Genomic DNA, 16,342 nt, shown 5'->3' with positions numbered 1-16,342 from the left:
ATGATTGGATAAAGAAAACATGGTGTGTATATATACAATGGAATACTACTCAGCCATAAAGAATGAAATAATGCCATTTGCAGCAACATGGATGAACCTAGAGATTATCATACTAAAGGAAGTTAGTCAGAAAGATAAAGACAAATACCATATATCACTTATATGTGAAATCTAAAATAGGACACAAATGAACTTATTTACAAAAACAGAAACAGATTCACAGACATAAAAAACAAACTTATGGTTACCAAAGGGGAAAGGGGGTGAGGGAGGGATAAATTACAAGTTTGGGATTAGCAGACACAAACTACTATATGTAAAATATATAAACAAGATCCCACTGTATAGTACAGGGAACTCATTCAATATCCTGTAATAAGCCATAATGGAAAAGAATATGAAAAATATATATGTATAACTGAATCACTTTGCTGTACTCCACAAACTAACACAATAGTGTAAATCAACTACCATTCAATAAAAAAATTAAATTTTAAAAGATGTTTAAAAAGAGAAAAAAAATGAAAACCTGAATTTTCACAACTAACCAAAAGATGGAATTAGGAAAATGAATTAACACTTTCATTAAAATTTTACATATCTTTACAATTAAAAGGTACATGCTCTTTCCAAAATGAGACAGTGGGACAATGTATGGTTAAGAAAAAGGCTGACTTCTGTTTTAGGCAATGATCTAGACCAACTTTACATGGAAAATAACTAAAACAAAAAAACTAGACTAATGACACTTAAGTCTTCAATACTGATAGTAAAAACCTTTACTGGTCACTACTGAAATTGAGGCACCAACTCCTTACTCTGAACATTAACAAATTAAAGAGAAAGAATAAAGCATTTATCCTGCTTTCATGTACCAACTGGATTTCAGGCTAACAAAATATCTCTGGTTGATGAGGCAAAGCTGTTCTTTAAAGAATTCTTGGTAATAAATACAGAAGGAATGGCAATCAGAATATCACCATCAATGAATGAACCATTAAATCAAAACTTTATTATGGAGGAATCCAGCTGAAACCTCCTGAATTCCACTAATTCAATCTTTGAATTGCTAAGAGTGGGTGAAATAGCCATATATTATATGCTCATGATGTGATGTAATATTTACTACCAGCACCACCTGTGAAGTATTTTTTTGCCTCCTCACCTCAAAGAAGCTGAACCTAAATCTTGGTTCTGAAAAATAACTTCTAGTTTACAGGATATATGGAGTTAGAATAAGCTAAATTATTCCATAAAGGAGCACAGATAAATACAGAATATTAGAGGCAAACCTACTTGATTTCAACAAGTCAGTGTCGGGGAAAACAAAAAAGACTAAGGGAAGGTGTTTTGCTCAAATGCTCTAAATTTTAAAAGAATTAAGAAATATAAAAAACCAAGTTCAGGGAGGGAAATAGCTCAGTGGTAGAGCGCATGCTTAGCATGCACAATGTCCTGGGTTCAATCCCCAGTTCCTCCACTAGAAAAAAAAAGTTCAATACCTGATATAAGCAAACCAACTATAAAAAGACATGTCTGAGACAGAGAAGTCTGAATATAGACCAAACTCTTAGACAATATTATTAAAAAATGCTACTTTCTGATAGTGTGCTAATAGAAATGCTTGTAGACGTATACAGGAGTGAGATGAACTAAGGCCCAGAATATGCTACAAAAGGCAAAAATGATGCTAATGTGGTAAATACTTGGAAACTGTTGAATATGGATGCTGAGTATACTCTTATCTCTTTGTATATCTTTGAAGCTTTTAATAAGAAAAATTTCTAACTTAAACTATACTATAACTGACCAGTGGAAAAGAACAGAGGACCCTGAAAAAAAGGCCCATACATATATACATGGGGAGCTTGGGAAATAGGTGACATTACAAATAGGTGGGGAAAGAATAAACTATTCAATGAATATTACTGACACAACTAGCTAATTGCACAGAAATGGGTAAAATAAAATCCCCATCAACATACACAAAAATAAATTCCAAGAGAATTAAAGCAGTTACATACTAACCTAAAATTATAGAGGAAAAATAGGGAAATAATTTTGAGAAGATAGAGAAAAAGATTTCTGAAAATATACAAAAAGTTAAAGCCATAAAGGGAAAAAACTGGAACAAAAGAAAAGATGCTCATCTTCACTAGTTATTAGAGAAATTAAAACAATCTGATTATCATTCCTAAGAGGCTGGCAAAATTTTTAAGTTACTGATAATATAAGGTATAGGCCTCCATATATAAGGAAAGTGGACCTTACACACTGCTGATAGGCATAAGAATCAGTATAACCATACTGAAAAGTAATTTGGTATACTCAAGTAAAATTTAAAATATTTACATCCTATGCAATTCCACCCAAGAGAAATGAAGCTACAGATATAAACTGATAGGGAAAAGATTCTACTTGTTTACAGAAATAAAAATTATCTTTATAGAACTTTATTTGGCTTTTGTATAATCGTCTTTATTTTTCAGTTCTTTACCACTTTATCTCTACAGTGTCCCAAATGGTAGATATGAGCTTATTACATCCTATAGAACAAAACAGTTGCTATAGTTACGGAAAAACATGGGCCAAATTGAATTTTTAAGATCTCTGTACATCTGAAAAGTATTTACACCTAAGTATTTCATACAATCGCTCCATAATTCTACAACTTAATTAAGATACATAAGCTATCTTTTTTCTTTGCTTTATCTATAATTCTTTATAAAAATTATTTCTCAGATTCATATTTTTCTAAATATTTTATAGCTCTGGTATTTGACAAACATAAATTAAATATTTTTACATTATTCATGATGCTTTTATTCACAATTCATCTCTCTCCATATTTTTGGCCTAAACTCTATGTTACCAGATGTAAACAAAAGTCTTTCATGTATTATACTAACCTGGCCTTGAATACAGATACACTTTCTCTGTCTTTCTCTATATGAACACAGGATGACATTCCATTGGGCCAAGAGTCTTGCCTGGACTTCATTTTTATATGAGCACTTCAATCCCACCTTCTTCCAGGTCAATGTTAAAGTATACTAATCTGCCTTTAATGAATAATGTAAAGTACCGGCCCTCCATGTCTTTAGGTCAGCTTCAAACATCTGCTGCCCAACTTCTCCCAAAAGCCAATTTTAAGAAATATCTGTAAAGGGCTAACTAACTAACTTGCAGTCCATAAAATTCTCAAATACTCTAAACTTCATTAATGGATTAGGTCAGTCAGAAATTACATACTTGAACACATCTCTCTGAAACTCTGCAAAAACTAGCCTTTAATGATTTGTGCTTTGGTTTTATATCCAATGGCTCTGTCCCTGAATCACCCAAAATGAGGAACACTCATATTGCACTTGAGTGAGAAATCTCTATAAAAATTTGGGTTGTAACTGGTTGAAGCCAGGTGCAATACTCTAAATAGCACATACCCTACCTTATATTAAAGGACAAGATAAGAAGAGCCTTTCCTATCTGTAAGAATGTTGACCATTTTATCAGGATTTGTGAGGAATCTAGGGAGAATTTTTTTCTCAAATTAAAGGTTTAACAGTAGAAATGTTTTTATTTTATAGACATTGTGGATTTTATGTCAATTATCTTTCCTTCTTTGTTTTGACCTCTTAAGAAATTCAGAGCTGATTTCTTGGCTCAGCACTGGTGTAAGATATTATCAAATGAACTCCCGTTTATTAGCTAGCTCTCCTCAGGTTACTATTCTATTCTTTCCTACACCTATCTTCTTTTGCTTCTTTTCTTTCATTTTTTGGAATTTTTAACACAATGTAACTTATGGACAAATTTTTTTTGAAGGAAGAGATTGATTCATTTAACTAAACAGCTATAAACCAACTATTAAGTAAGGCGCCTACCCTCAAGGAGCAGAGCATATTTAAAAAAAAAAAAAAAAAAGTACAATGGTATAACAAGTGCCGTGGCAGGATAACAACAAACAGTGGAACCACACAAAGGAAAAAGTAGGCATTCCCTCAAAATTCAGGGTGGAGAGGGAGGTTTGCACGCCTGAGACTCAGTGCCTGGGTATATTTAAGAACTAGCCAAAATAAGTCATTTTCTAATCTTTGATTCTGCAAGACCACAAGGGCTCAGGTGAGTCAATAGCTGCTTACCACAGGTCTAAGGGCTTCTGCCAAATCTATGCTTTCCTCTACCTTCCTCTTGACTGCTCCCTTCTTCCACAGTGAGCTTTCCTCAAGGAACAGTTTAGGATCCATACTTTCTAACACTGCAAACACTAATTGGCTTGTTTTAAGCTTTAAGGAGAAGCTTTAGTTAGTGCACTATCTGCCTCTTCCCCTAACAAGGAAAATGAAGGCTTTAGTAAACAGTGTGGGCATGTTTTTTTAAAAAATACAAGCTTTAGAATCAAAAAGACCTAAATTCCAATCCCAGTTTCACTGCTTATGTACTGTACAAACTCAGGCTTAATTCAGTCATTTATCTCAGTTCTTCATGTATGCAACAGGGACAAAGTTATGGGAATAGATGTCATAATCTAATGATGCTTTAAATTCTCCAAAAAAAAAAAGTTACCTTTTCTTTTTTAAACTAGGTTTTCCCTCTCACTTCTAATCAAATTTAACCTTCTCTGTTCTAGCAGGAAGAAGTGGGAAGAAGGACAAAAAGAATTAGACAAAGAAAATATTTTCCTTGGTTTTCAAGTTAAAATATTTAAGTAATGGAATAAATGTATCTGTTTCCTATAATAAAAAACTTCATTTGAGGCAGAGTGGTATAACAAAAAGAATATGGGTTCTGGGTTTGAACTGTAATTTTTGTACTACCTGTTTAACTTAAGTGAGTCATCATCTCCAAAAGTGAGTTTCCACTTCCGTAGTAAGAGGTCAATACACTTCCCCTATATATGTTACAGAGTCAACTGGCACTTCTGACACAGGAGGATTATTTCTAGAGGGAGGGTAAATTGGTACATCCTTTTTGAAAAAACAACTTAAAAATATGTATGAAGAACAACAGTGAAAATCAGCTATACTTCAATTTTTTTTAAATGCATCAAGAGCTTTAAATATATTCTTGATCTCTGATACAGGAATTTCACGCCTAAGATTCTAAACCAAAGAAAAACAAAGTCATAAAAGATTATACTTTCAAAGATATTTATCACGGCATTTCTTAAAATTGGAAGTAATGTAAATATCAACAAAAAGGAGAGAGCTGGTTATGTAAACAGTAGTACAAAACAGCCCACTTGGATTATGAAGACTAGCGTTAAAATAGAAAAATATTGACAATATTAAGTTAAAAAAAAAGGAATATAGACATGTATTACAGTTATAAAAAAGCGGGGGGATAAGGGTACCAAAAATTGACCTCAAATACTAACAGCAGTTAAAGTTTTACAGCGAGTAAAAGGTTTACTTTTACCCCGTCTGGTTCCGTATTTTCTTTAATGTGCTATTTTAGAATCATCTTTATATCTCATGATTTCAAATAGTTAATACATAATAAATGTAAGTATTTTATATAATCAACTATAAAAATAATAAACATAAAAGACTCCTTTTCCTGAGTTGGATTTAATACAAAACATCAAAAAAGATGAGCATTCATTCAAGCACACAGGAATGTACTATATCCAGGCACAGAATGAACTTCAGAGTTTATAAAATTTTGTCTTCTTTCTAACTTGGGCATTTAGTACGTGCAAGGCACACTTCTAGACACTAGACACTGGGGATTCAAAACAAATCAAAGTCCTTGCTCTTAAGTCCTTTTTATCCTGTGGGTCTCGATTTCAATCATTTCAGCAACTAATGTACAGTTAATAGTATTAAAACATTAGCCTACTCAAGTTAAAACACCGTTGCACACCAAGTCCTTTTTCCTTGGAAGCTAATTGTTCTCTACCGCCTAGAAAGAGCCCCAAGTGGTTAGTGCTGCTCATGACAGTCAATATCCCTTCTTAAAAGCTCAGGCAGAGCACCACCTCCGATTTATACAAGACTTCATAGTTTTAAGTAGGACTCTTCCTACAGTCATTAATTTTTACAGCTAACTAATATAGTGAGTATAGACGTCCTTTGGTGTTCCGCAGCCACGAGTGGTTCAGGAACCCCCTAGGGGCCAGGGGTGCAAATCCACCTGCGAGGCTCTTGGTCAAGTGTTTCCACTACGTAAGGACCCCGCCAGGGAGGGCCTGTGAACCTTCCTGACAGAACGACCCGGGAAATTACGCGTCATTTAACGAATCTGACGAACGTCGACTCCAGGAATTTCACAACTTCTATCACAACACTCCTAACAGAGCCATCGGGGAGAACTCTTCTCTCCTTTAAAAAAAAAAGTTCCACAGAAAGAGACACAAGTGGCTTTCCCTCCTGGCAGGCGCGCTACACGGCCTCGGAGTGCGAAGGTCGCTGCCCGCGCGTTAAACCTGAGGCACCAAAGCCTGGGCGGCGCGACCCCCGGGACAGGGCCGGGGCAGAGGGAGGCCCACCGGCCCGCCGGCTCCGCACCCCGAGGCCTGCGCGGGGACTCGCCCCAGGCTTCCCCGCCGGGCCTTGGGCATGGCAGGCACCCGGGAGGGAGACGCCAAGGCCGCAGGACCAGGGCCAGTGACAGGTTTATTGCCCCCAGTGAGCAACTGGGGCTTCTCGTCACCCTCCCAGCCCAAACTCTCCCCGCGCATCCCTCCTCCGCCCTTGCGCGTACCTGACACACGGAGGAGCGGAACGCCGCGTAGTCCGAGCGCTCCCCGACCTGCAGCACCCGGTCCCCGAGCTCCGACTCCTTCTCGCGCCGGTCAAACAAGTACACCGTCCTGTAGCCGTCACCTCCGCCGCCCTCTCCGGTGCCCACCGAGGGCCCGCCGCCGCCTGCCGCTGCCATATTGGGGGAAAGGAGAGAAAACAGCAGCGCCGGCGTCTGCGGCCGCCGCGCTGAAGGCCGAGGTGCGGGCTCTGCGCGGAGCCTTCAGCTCCAGCCCCCGAGGCGGCGTGAGGCCTCTACCCCGGTGCGCTCAGCTCCTCCCTCAGCAGCGGCGGCGGCGGCGGCCGAGCAGCGGCAGGCGCGAGGATCACCCGGGAACCGATTCAAACGAGCTCCTGCCCGGGGACCACGTCACTTCCGCGGCCCGCCGCTCCCGAGGAGGAGGGGGCGCGCGGCGCGCTCCTCACCAGGTCGGGACCCGCGCCCGCCGCCGCCCACGCGAGCTCGCTGCGCGACCAACGAGCAGGGCCGCCGCCTGGGACTGTGGCGCAGGAGGAAGAGGGGCGGTCCGCGACGCAGAGGGGGCGGGGCGAATCCGGCAGGCCGCGCGGGCCGGGGCGGGGCTTCGGCGCCCGCCGCCTGGGGCCGCCCCTTTCGCCCTGGTGAAGTTGGAGGGAAGCGCGGTCCTTCGCGGGCGCGGGTGCTCTCAGGAAGCAAGCTGGTAGAAGAGGCGGGAGAGCTAGCCTCGGGAGCGGCAGGGGAAGCTTTCGGGGGGACAGTTTTCTTCAGGCCGAGAGGTCCTGGAACCTCCCCGGCTCGCCATGACCCCGACCGAGCCTCCCCGGCTTCGACCTCCTGCTGCCGCGGCCACGCCCTCAGCGGCCGAGTCGCGTGAACGCGGCGGTGGCAAGCGTCAGGTCCGCAGGCCTCGCGTTCTGGATCTTCCCCCGCCGCGAGCACGTGGGTCCCCACGCGGAAAAAAAACCGACGCCCAGAGGCCGTGCGCCTCTTTTTATCCGCCTCATTTCTCCGGGGTTGTTTGTGGGCTGCGGTGTGAGCCCCCAGACAAAGCTGGTCCCCGAGAAGGTCCTCACCGAGGCTCGTGACGTCACCGCGGCCTCCGAGGGTCCGCCGGCCGGTTCTGCCCGTGCCGCTCGCCTTCCTCCGCCGCCGTCCGCACGTTGCTGAGAACTGTGAAAGCACCTACGCCGGAGTTGTTAGCAATAAGTTAAATAATGTTCGCAAAAGGCTTAACACAGAGTACGCTTTCGGTAAAAGCCTTTATTGCGCTTCATTAAATATCCTGGCCTTGGGCGCGGAGTGCCCTAACTCAACAGCAAATACTACTGTCATTGTTGGAGGACCGCCTTTGGCCACTTACTCTCCAATTCTTAAAAATATTTTGTGAATATTTTGTCCTTGAGAATGACATGACACGTAAATTCACTAAGCCCAAAGTAGCAGACGGAGCGGGGGGAATTTTTTTTTGATTCTTCAAAAGTTCGGGTGACAAAATATATTTTCTGTTTTACTAGGTTTGGGTAAACCTTCACGGTTAATTATATGGATAGACTCATCGTTAGTGTATGTTAGAAACCTAGGTTTGCTTGTCCAAATAAAAGTTCCTAAATCGTAGGGTTGTGCGCGCGCGCGTGTGTGTGTGTGTGTGGCTAGACATACAAGGTTTTAAAAGTAGAGCACACAGTTGAAATAAAGTGTGAAGGCATGTGTTTTAGAGGAACATAAATACTAGGGCAGGAAGTGGGGAGAATGGAGAGTAGATGGTGGAAGATAAAATTGGGAAGAGGCAAGTTGTAGCCAAATGCCATTCATGTTCCTGAAGAAGAAGATGGGGGAGGCTGAGACCAAAGTAACCCCCAATTCCTATGGGATTTCTTTGAAGTCTCATGTTTTATCTTTCCAATTCAAGTGAACTTTTTCGTTATAATCCATTATGTAAAGGTATTTGATTTAAATGACAAAAAAAAGTTTTCTGACTTCTTAATGGGTAACGTGAATTAATTATTTCATCATATTGGGGCTACGGCTAGAAGTTGATCATGAGGGCAATTTCTCATTTCTCTGTAATACTAAATTATGCAAATACATAGGTAGAAACAAAAAACTATTTTCATGTCTTTAGGAGGGATTTAAAGATAATCTCTCAGAGGAGAGATCCAAAATGCTGCCAGAAAAGTGTACCACAATATTAAGGAGAACTATTGGTGGAAACATTGATATGTATCTTCCTGTTGAGAGGCCAGCTCAGAATCATTGTCTTCTGTGGCAGTTTGGCACTCTGAAACAGCATCAAAACTATTTGCCAGTCAAGTTTTGTTCTCAGAGAGAAACTCCCCAGGTAGCTTTCTCAGCAAAGAAAGATGATGTTTCTTCTTTAATTTTCATCACAAATAAATGAATTTACAATGACCCTGTCCCAAAATTAGTTCCCTTTGACTCTCAATTTTTATTTTCATTAGCCATCTTTATCACATAGAATATATTTAAGTGTCCCTGTATCAGTTATCTATTGCTGCATAACAACCTACTCCCAAACTTAGTGGTGTCCTATATAGCTCCCCATGGCCCTCCCCCTGGGATGTGGCGCTCATGAGAAAAGATGCTACAGACCCAGAATGGAGTAGTTGGGAGGCAGTGAATAATAGCTCTTCAACTCCATAATTAAAAATTGTCTCCTACTACTGTATAGCACAGGGAACTATATTCAATTTCTTATAATAACATGTAATGGAAAAGAATTTGAAAAGAAAAAATACATGTATGTATGTATACGTATAAGTGAATCACCTTGCTATACATCTGAAACTAACATTGTAAATCAACTACACTTCAATAAAATTTTAAAAAATGGTCTCCAAGATTCCTTAAAAAACTAAAAATAGTTACCATATGATCCAACAATTTTACTCCTCAGCATATATCCAGAAGGAACTCTACTTCAAAAAGACACCTGCACCCCAATGTTCATAGCAGCACTATTTACAATAGCCAAGACATGGAAACAGCCTAAATGTCCATCGACAGATAACTGGATAAAGAAGATATGGTGTATTTATACAATGAAATACTATTCAGCCATAAAAAAACAACAACATAACGCCATTTGCAGCAACATTTATGTCCCTGGAGAATGTAATTCTAAGTGAAATAAGCCAGAAAGCGAAAGAAAAATACCATATGAGATCGCGCATATGTGGAATCTTAGAAAAAAAGAACATAAATGCAAAACAGAAACAGACTAATAGACATAGAATGCAAACTTGTAGTTGTTAGGAGGGAGGGGGGCATGAAGGAACAGACTGGGAGTTCGAAATTTGTAGGTACTGACAGGCATATTTAGAATAGATAAACAAGATTATACTGTATAGCACAGGGAAATGTATACAAGATCTTGTGGTAACTCACAACGAAAAAGAATTTGACAATGAATATATGTATGTTCACGTATGACTGAAAAACTGTGCCCTATGCTGGAAATTGACACAACATTGTAAAATGACTGTAATAAAAATGACTCAATAATTAAAGTTAATAAATAGATAAAAGAACTTGTGGTATATATACAGAATGGAATATTATTCAACCATAAAAAAGAATGAAATCATGCCATTTGCAACAACATGGATGGACATAGAGATTATCATACTAAGTAAGTCAGAGAAAGACAAATATCATATGATGTGGCTAAAAAAATGACACAAATGAACTTATTTACAAAACAGAAACAGACTCAGACATACAAAAGAAACATATGATTGGGGGGAAGGAGGGAGGAAAGGATAAATTGGAAGTTTGGGATTGGCAGGTACAAACTACTGTGTACAAAATAGATAAACAACAAGGTCCTACTGTATAGCACAGGGAATTATATTCAATGGTTTGTAGTAACCTATAATGAAAAAGAGTATATATGTATATAACTGAATCGCTATGCTGTATACCAGAAACTAACACATTGTAAATCAACTATACTTCAATTTAAAAAAATCCATATAGTAAAATTTTTTCTTTATATGTGAAAAATGATACTTAGCATTTATTGAGTTCTCAAATTGCCAGTACTTCTACACTTTACATTTTCTTGTTCAATCTGTTTTTACATTTTTATATTTATATTATGAAATGTTTCTTGCATACAAAAGAATGTATATAATATAAATGTCTGTTAAAGAACAAACACATATGTAGCCACCACCCAACTTAAGAAAAAGAGAATTCCTAATACTTTGAAGGCCCCAGTACACTCCTCCCCAAATGGCATTTCTGTACTATCTAATCTCTATTCTGAAATGTATAGGTATTTTTTTCCTTCTGTTTATAATAGACTATTTGGTTTTTGAGCGTTTTTTAATTTATATACCATAAAAGAAAAACAACACACTCCTGTAATCTCAATATTCTACCACAACACTCCTTCATGTCTAATACCAGATGTGTGGGTTTTCCACACATCAAACAATTTGTGACACCAGCTACCCTACACTTTAATTCAATTCTGACACACTCTCTCTCTAAAGAAAGTGTTAGATACCACAGGTTAAGTGTTCAGTCCTACATGACTGTCCACTTCCCCACTTCAGATGCCCATTCAGAAGTCTGAATTATTACCTGGGCTTTTGACCCAATGGCTATAAATCAGAGGGTCTCATGATCCCCTCCACAGGCTCAATTAATTTGTTAGAGCAGCTATCACAGAGCTCAGGAGCACAGTTAGTTTACTAGTTTACAGGGTTTTCATAAATTATATAAATCAGGGCAAGGTATGCAGACAGGATGCGGAGCTTCCATGCTCTCCCTGGATCTCCATGTGTTCACCAACTCAGAAGCCCTCCAAATCCTGTCCTTTTAGGTTTTTATGGAGGCTTCGTTACATTGGCATGATTGATTAAATAAATCGTTGGCCATTGGTTGGTAACTGACTACACCTCCAGCTCCTCCTCTCCCCTCCTGGGGAGGATTCAAAGTCCCAATCCTTTAATCCTGAGTAGTTCCCTTGGCAACCAGCCAGGTCCTTAGGGTTTTCCAAAAATCCCCTCATTAACATAAACTCAAACATAGTGAAAGGGGCTTGTTATAAATAACAAAAGACACCTTTGTGATTCTTACCACTTAAGAAATTCCAAGATTTTGGGGACTATGTGCCAGGAACAGTGGGCAAAGACTAAATATATATGTTCCATATTATAAATTTCAGTATCACATATATATTTATACATTCTTCAGCAAATGTTTTTTTGCTCAACATATTTGTGAAATTCAATCATGTTGATGCATGTAGCTGTAGTTCCATTCTTTTTTTTTACTGATATATAGTATTTCTTAATATGAATAGACCACAGTTTTTCCGTTCTTTTATCAATAGACATTTTATTACCAGGATTTGAGTTTCCTGTTTGTTTTTGCCTTTTTAAAATCAGGTTTCTATGAATATTTGTGTGTTGTATTCTGATGTTCATATGCGATAGACATATTGCACAGGATAAATCTCAAATGTCGTGGTGTATGTGTTTTTACAAATTTACCAGATAATGCCAAATTATTTCCCAGCAGGATAGAAGAGTTGCTGATGCTCCATTTCCTTGTCAATACTTAAAGTGTTTTTTTAACTTTAAAAAGTGTTTGTCAATCTGGTGAATATGAAGTAGTATTTCATTGTGGCTATAATCTGCATTTCCCTCCTTATAAATGAGATTGAGCATCTTTCCATATGTTTACTTCCTGTGTTTTCTGTGTAATACCTGTTTATGCTCTGTGTTCATTTTTCTGTGGGTTTATTTGACTTTTCCTAACGATTCTTAGGAGTCCTTTATATATCATGGTTGCTAAACTTTGATTGGTTATGTGTCTTATTAACCTCTTTCTGAGATCTTTTAATGAACAGTAGTACTTGATCTTAATATAATTAGATTTATCAATAATTTCCATTGGTTAGTCTCTTTTTAAAGAATTCCTCTACTACCAAGTTTTTCTCAAATTTTATTCTTTAAGTTTAAATTTTTCTATTCACATTTTAAAGTTTTTAATTTGTAAGGAGTTGATTTCTATGCATGATACTGAAAAGGGATCCAATTCCTTTTTTAATGAATAATTAATTGTCTGAGCATCATTTATTGGACAGTCAGTCCATATTTTCCATGCTATATCCTGTATAACTTTTGTCACATACCAAGTTTCTATAAATGCATGCTTCTATTCTTGGATTTTCTAGTCTGTTCAATTGGTTAATTTTCTCCCGTCTCCGCTAATATTGTACTGTTTTAAGTATCTAGCTTAATTATATTTTGATATCCTATTGGGCAAATCATCCATCTCACCTTATTCTTCTTCAGGAGTGTCATGTAGTTGGTTCTTAAGTGTCACTGCAAGAGTAATGGACTTCCTTACGGTGTTTTCTCACTTAAGAGACACTTGAGATTGTGGTCAACTACATTTCCACAGTAGCAAAACCCATGGTTCAGTAAGGAACTGAGTACATCGTAAGGTTTTTAAGTTGACTGGTATTGCTTAATACCAAGGACCTAGTTGTGCTTGGAAGCTGCTATTTGCCACCACATCAAGTTCATTATGAGACGCCACAAACCCATTTTCATATTGTTCTTAATTACCCTGTGCATTCTGATTCAATTACAGCCTTAATACCAGGTTCCCTAACAGCACAGAAGGCTCAAATTTTCTAATCATTCTCTGCTTATTTAAAAATTTCTTCTTCCTGGATTTTCACGATTTTCACCCAATTGAACTAAATAGTATAATATGATTCTGCTTGTATGTATATATGCATGTGGCAACATTTTTTTTTTTCTTTAAAGAGGGATAAAGTTGGAAACTTTCTCCCCCAAATCCTAAAAGCAAAATTGACCCTCTGGACTAAAATGGTGTGCTGCTTTATCCTGTGACTTCTCCATCCTCACATACCCCAAGCGGAGAAGCTTGGCTGTTGGCAGTCAGAAGCAACAGAAAAATTTTGTCCATGTGAGTGGCATGATAATATCCCTCCTAAAAAACATAACTCTGAAAACGGTGTTACATTTTCTGCAGGTGCCATTTTGTACAGATTACATCTTATTCACATGATAAATAAAGTGCAGTTATTAAAGATCTATTATGAGGGGAGGGCACACAGCTCAGTGGTAGAGTGTGTGCTTAGAATGCACAAGGTCCTGGGTTCAAACCTCAGTACCTCCATTAGAAAAAAAATTAAATGAATAAACTTAATTACCTCCCCCAACCCTCCCAACTCCAAAAAAAGAATTATGGGAAATGCTGGAGGACTTAGAGCAGATGTATGATATGGTCTGAGATATTTTTTAAGAAAATTACTCCAACTGTTATGTTTTGTTTTTAATTTAATTAGGTTTATTTATTTATTTAGTTGGCATGGAGATGTACTTAGGTTTATTTATTTACTTACTTTTTAGAGGAGGTACTAGGGATTGAACCCAGGACCTTGTGCATGCTAAGCATGTGCTCTACCACTTTGAGCTATATCCTCCCCCCTACTCTGACTGTAATGTTGAAGGTAGACTGTATGGGGCCAAATGTGGAAACCAACAGACCAATCAGACAGCTGATTCAACAATCCAGGCAAGAGTTAATAAGGGCTTGATCGAGGCTGTGGTAATGGTGGAGCTGAGGTGAGGTAGTCAGATTCTGGCCACCTGGCTATTTTGAAGGTGAAGCTGACAGATTTGCTAAGGGATTGGTTGTGTGGTATGTGAAAAAGAGAGTCATCAAACCAGTCTCCAAAACATGTGGCTCCCTGGGAAGTGTAGTGCACGCTTGCATATTTTTGGCTACCTAGCCTCTCTACCCCCTCCTATGTTTGGAGATTTCCCCATCACACAAATCTAGGCTCCAGGCAGAACACATCTCCAACTGAAGGTGTGGCTGCCAACGCCAGAAACTGTTTGTTCTAGTCTCCCAGGCCTCTGAGGTGCACTCGTATGACAGATCAGACGTTAATGGGGCATCCAGCTTGTGACGGCAGCAGAGGCACCCTTAGCCCAGGGTGGAATGGTGTCTATTGTGCAAGGGGCAGTGGTGTCCTCACAGAACCAGTTTATGATGCTAACTGTGCCTCTGGCCCCGTAGCTTTTGAGCAGAGTTTGCCAGCCTCCCAGCAAATCCAGTTTCCTAGGCAAAAATATTGTTTCTGCTTTTAAAAGAGCCAGAGATAGGTTTCTTTTCCTTGTAGCTAAAAACTCTGATTGCTATATTAAGGATTAATATTCCTACCATGAATGTTATCATAATAATAACTGCCATCCACTGAGTGACTGACACCCTTATGTCAATGAATTCCGCTGGATAAATATTTATCCTATATTAGAAGTGAGAAAATTGAGACATAAAAGGATAAACCACTTGCCCAAGGTCATATGGCTAGTAACTGACAGAGCTAGGACTAAAATCCAAATTTATCTGACTCTAAAGCTTGAACACTTATACATTATAGAGTAGTTCATTTGGGGTTCACATAGTATTGTGAACTGTCATTTTTCCATTAATTGAGTTCTCTATATAACCTCTATGTATATGCACAAGTATTAAAATTTCCTTGAAATTCTCTAAAACTGTTGATTTTAGTGGTGAAATATAAGATATGTTATTGTTTTGAAAACATCATAGTCTGGTGAAAACCCTAAATCTAATTAAAAATAAATTCTAGTATTTGTTAGTAGTGTTTGAAATTTGGGCAAAATCAGTTGCTTTTTCTGAAAGTTTCAGTTTTAATAGACCTTGTTTTGATCAGAATTTGGAGGTAAAGTTCTATATTGGCAAATACACCAAGTTCTTCTTCAGATGCTATCTATAAGCACTAAGACATTATAGTACCAGGGTAGACATTAAGTACTATAACAGCAGGTTCAAAAGCACAAACTTTTTATGCTCTTTAAAATAAATTAGATAAGACATCTATAGTTACCAAAAGTACAAGGGTGATGGGTTTGAATATTTGAAACTCACTGCTTAAAAAAATGTTGCTTACTAATAAGAGGTGTGACTAAAAAGAAACGAAACTGGATTGTCAGAAAAGAAACTGTGGTTTGTGAGCCTCTGAAAAACATTCAGAGGAGGAACATGTTATAATAAACATCTTGTTTTACTTGAGCAGCCTTAAAGAGCTGATGTGGTATTGGGGACATTAAAACTTGAGCTAGGAGTAAGAATGTGTGCCAAATCTAAGTACCAAATGTACTCCCTATCTAGGCTGTGCAACTCAGGGCAATTCCACAAGTGCAAGGTTAATGAGGCAGAGATGAATAGAACAGACACAGAAACAGAAGTCACTGCGATGCCTCATTGGAAGGATTCACTCATTTATTCACTAACCCATTCAGCATTTGGTGCAAATCATATGCCTATTGTGTGTCAGGTGCTGGGGCTTCAAAAATGAATAAGAAAAAGCCTCCCCCATCCTCTGCTGCCCCGTCCAACCCACCCTCATTTCCATCTTCCCAAAGAGCCAGTGGCCCAGGGAATAAGGACCAGCCTTGCCCTGGCACTGACATTCCTTTTCTCCCTCCCACAGACTCCTCTCTCCCCATTCCGTGCCCCTTCCCAGCTCTTCCCTTCGCCACCAACCACCTCCTCACACCTTTCGTTTAACTAACTGGGC

At 38.9% G+C, this 16,342-nt stretch overlaps 1 protein-coding gene across 1 annotated transcript in view; it reads right to left on the bottom strand.

Moving 5' to 3' along the window:
- The window catches only part of SMCHD1 (structural maintenance of chromosomes flexible hinge domain containing 1), a 114,852-nt gene extending 107,765 nt beyond the window's left edge, over positions 1-7,087 (bottom strand). The window contains exon 1 of the mRNA XM_031690252.2: positions 6,706-7,087. Coding sequence (XP_031546112.1) covers positions 6,706-6,882 — 177 coding nt within the window. The 5' untranslated portion in view covers positions 6,883-7,087. The remainder of the gene's footprint in view (positions 1-6,705) is intronic.
- Positions 7,088-16,342: the final 9,255 nt, after the last annotated feature.

This window comes from Vicugna pacos, chromosome 24 (genome assembly GCF_048564905.1).
Source record: "Vicugna pacos chromosome 24, VicPac4, whole genome shotgun sequence".
In the NCBI taxonomy this organism is placed as follows: domain Eukaryota; kingdom Metazoa; phylum Chordata; class Mammalia; order Artiodactyla; family Camelidae; genus Vicugna; species Vicugna pacos.
This window is presented reverse-complemented; position numbering and strand designations above follow the sequence as displayed.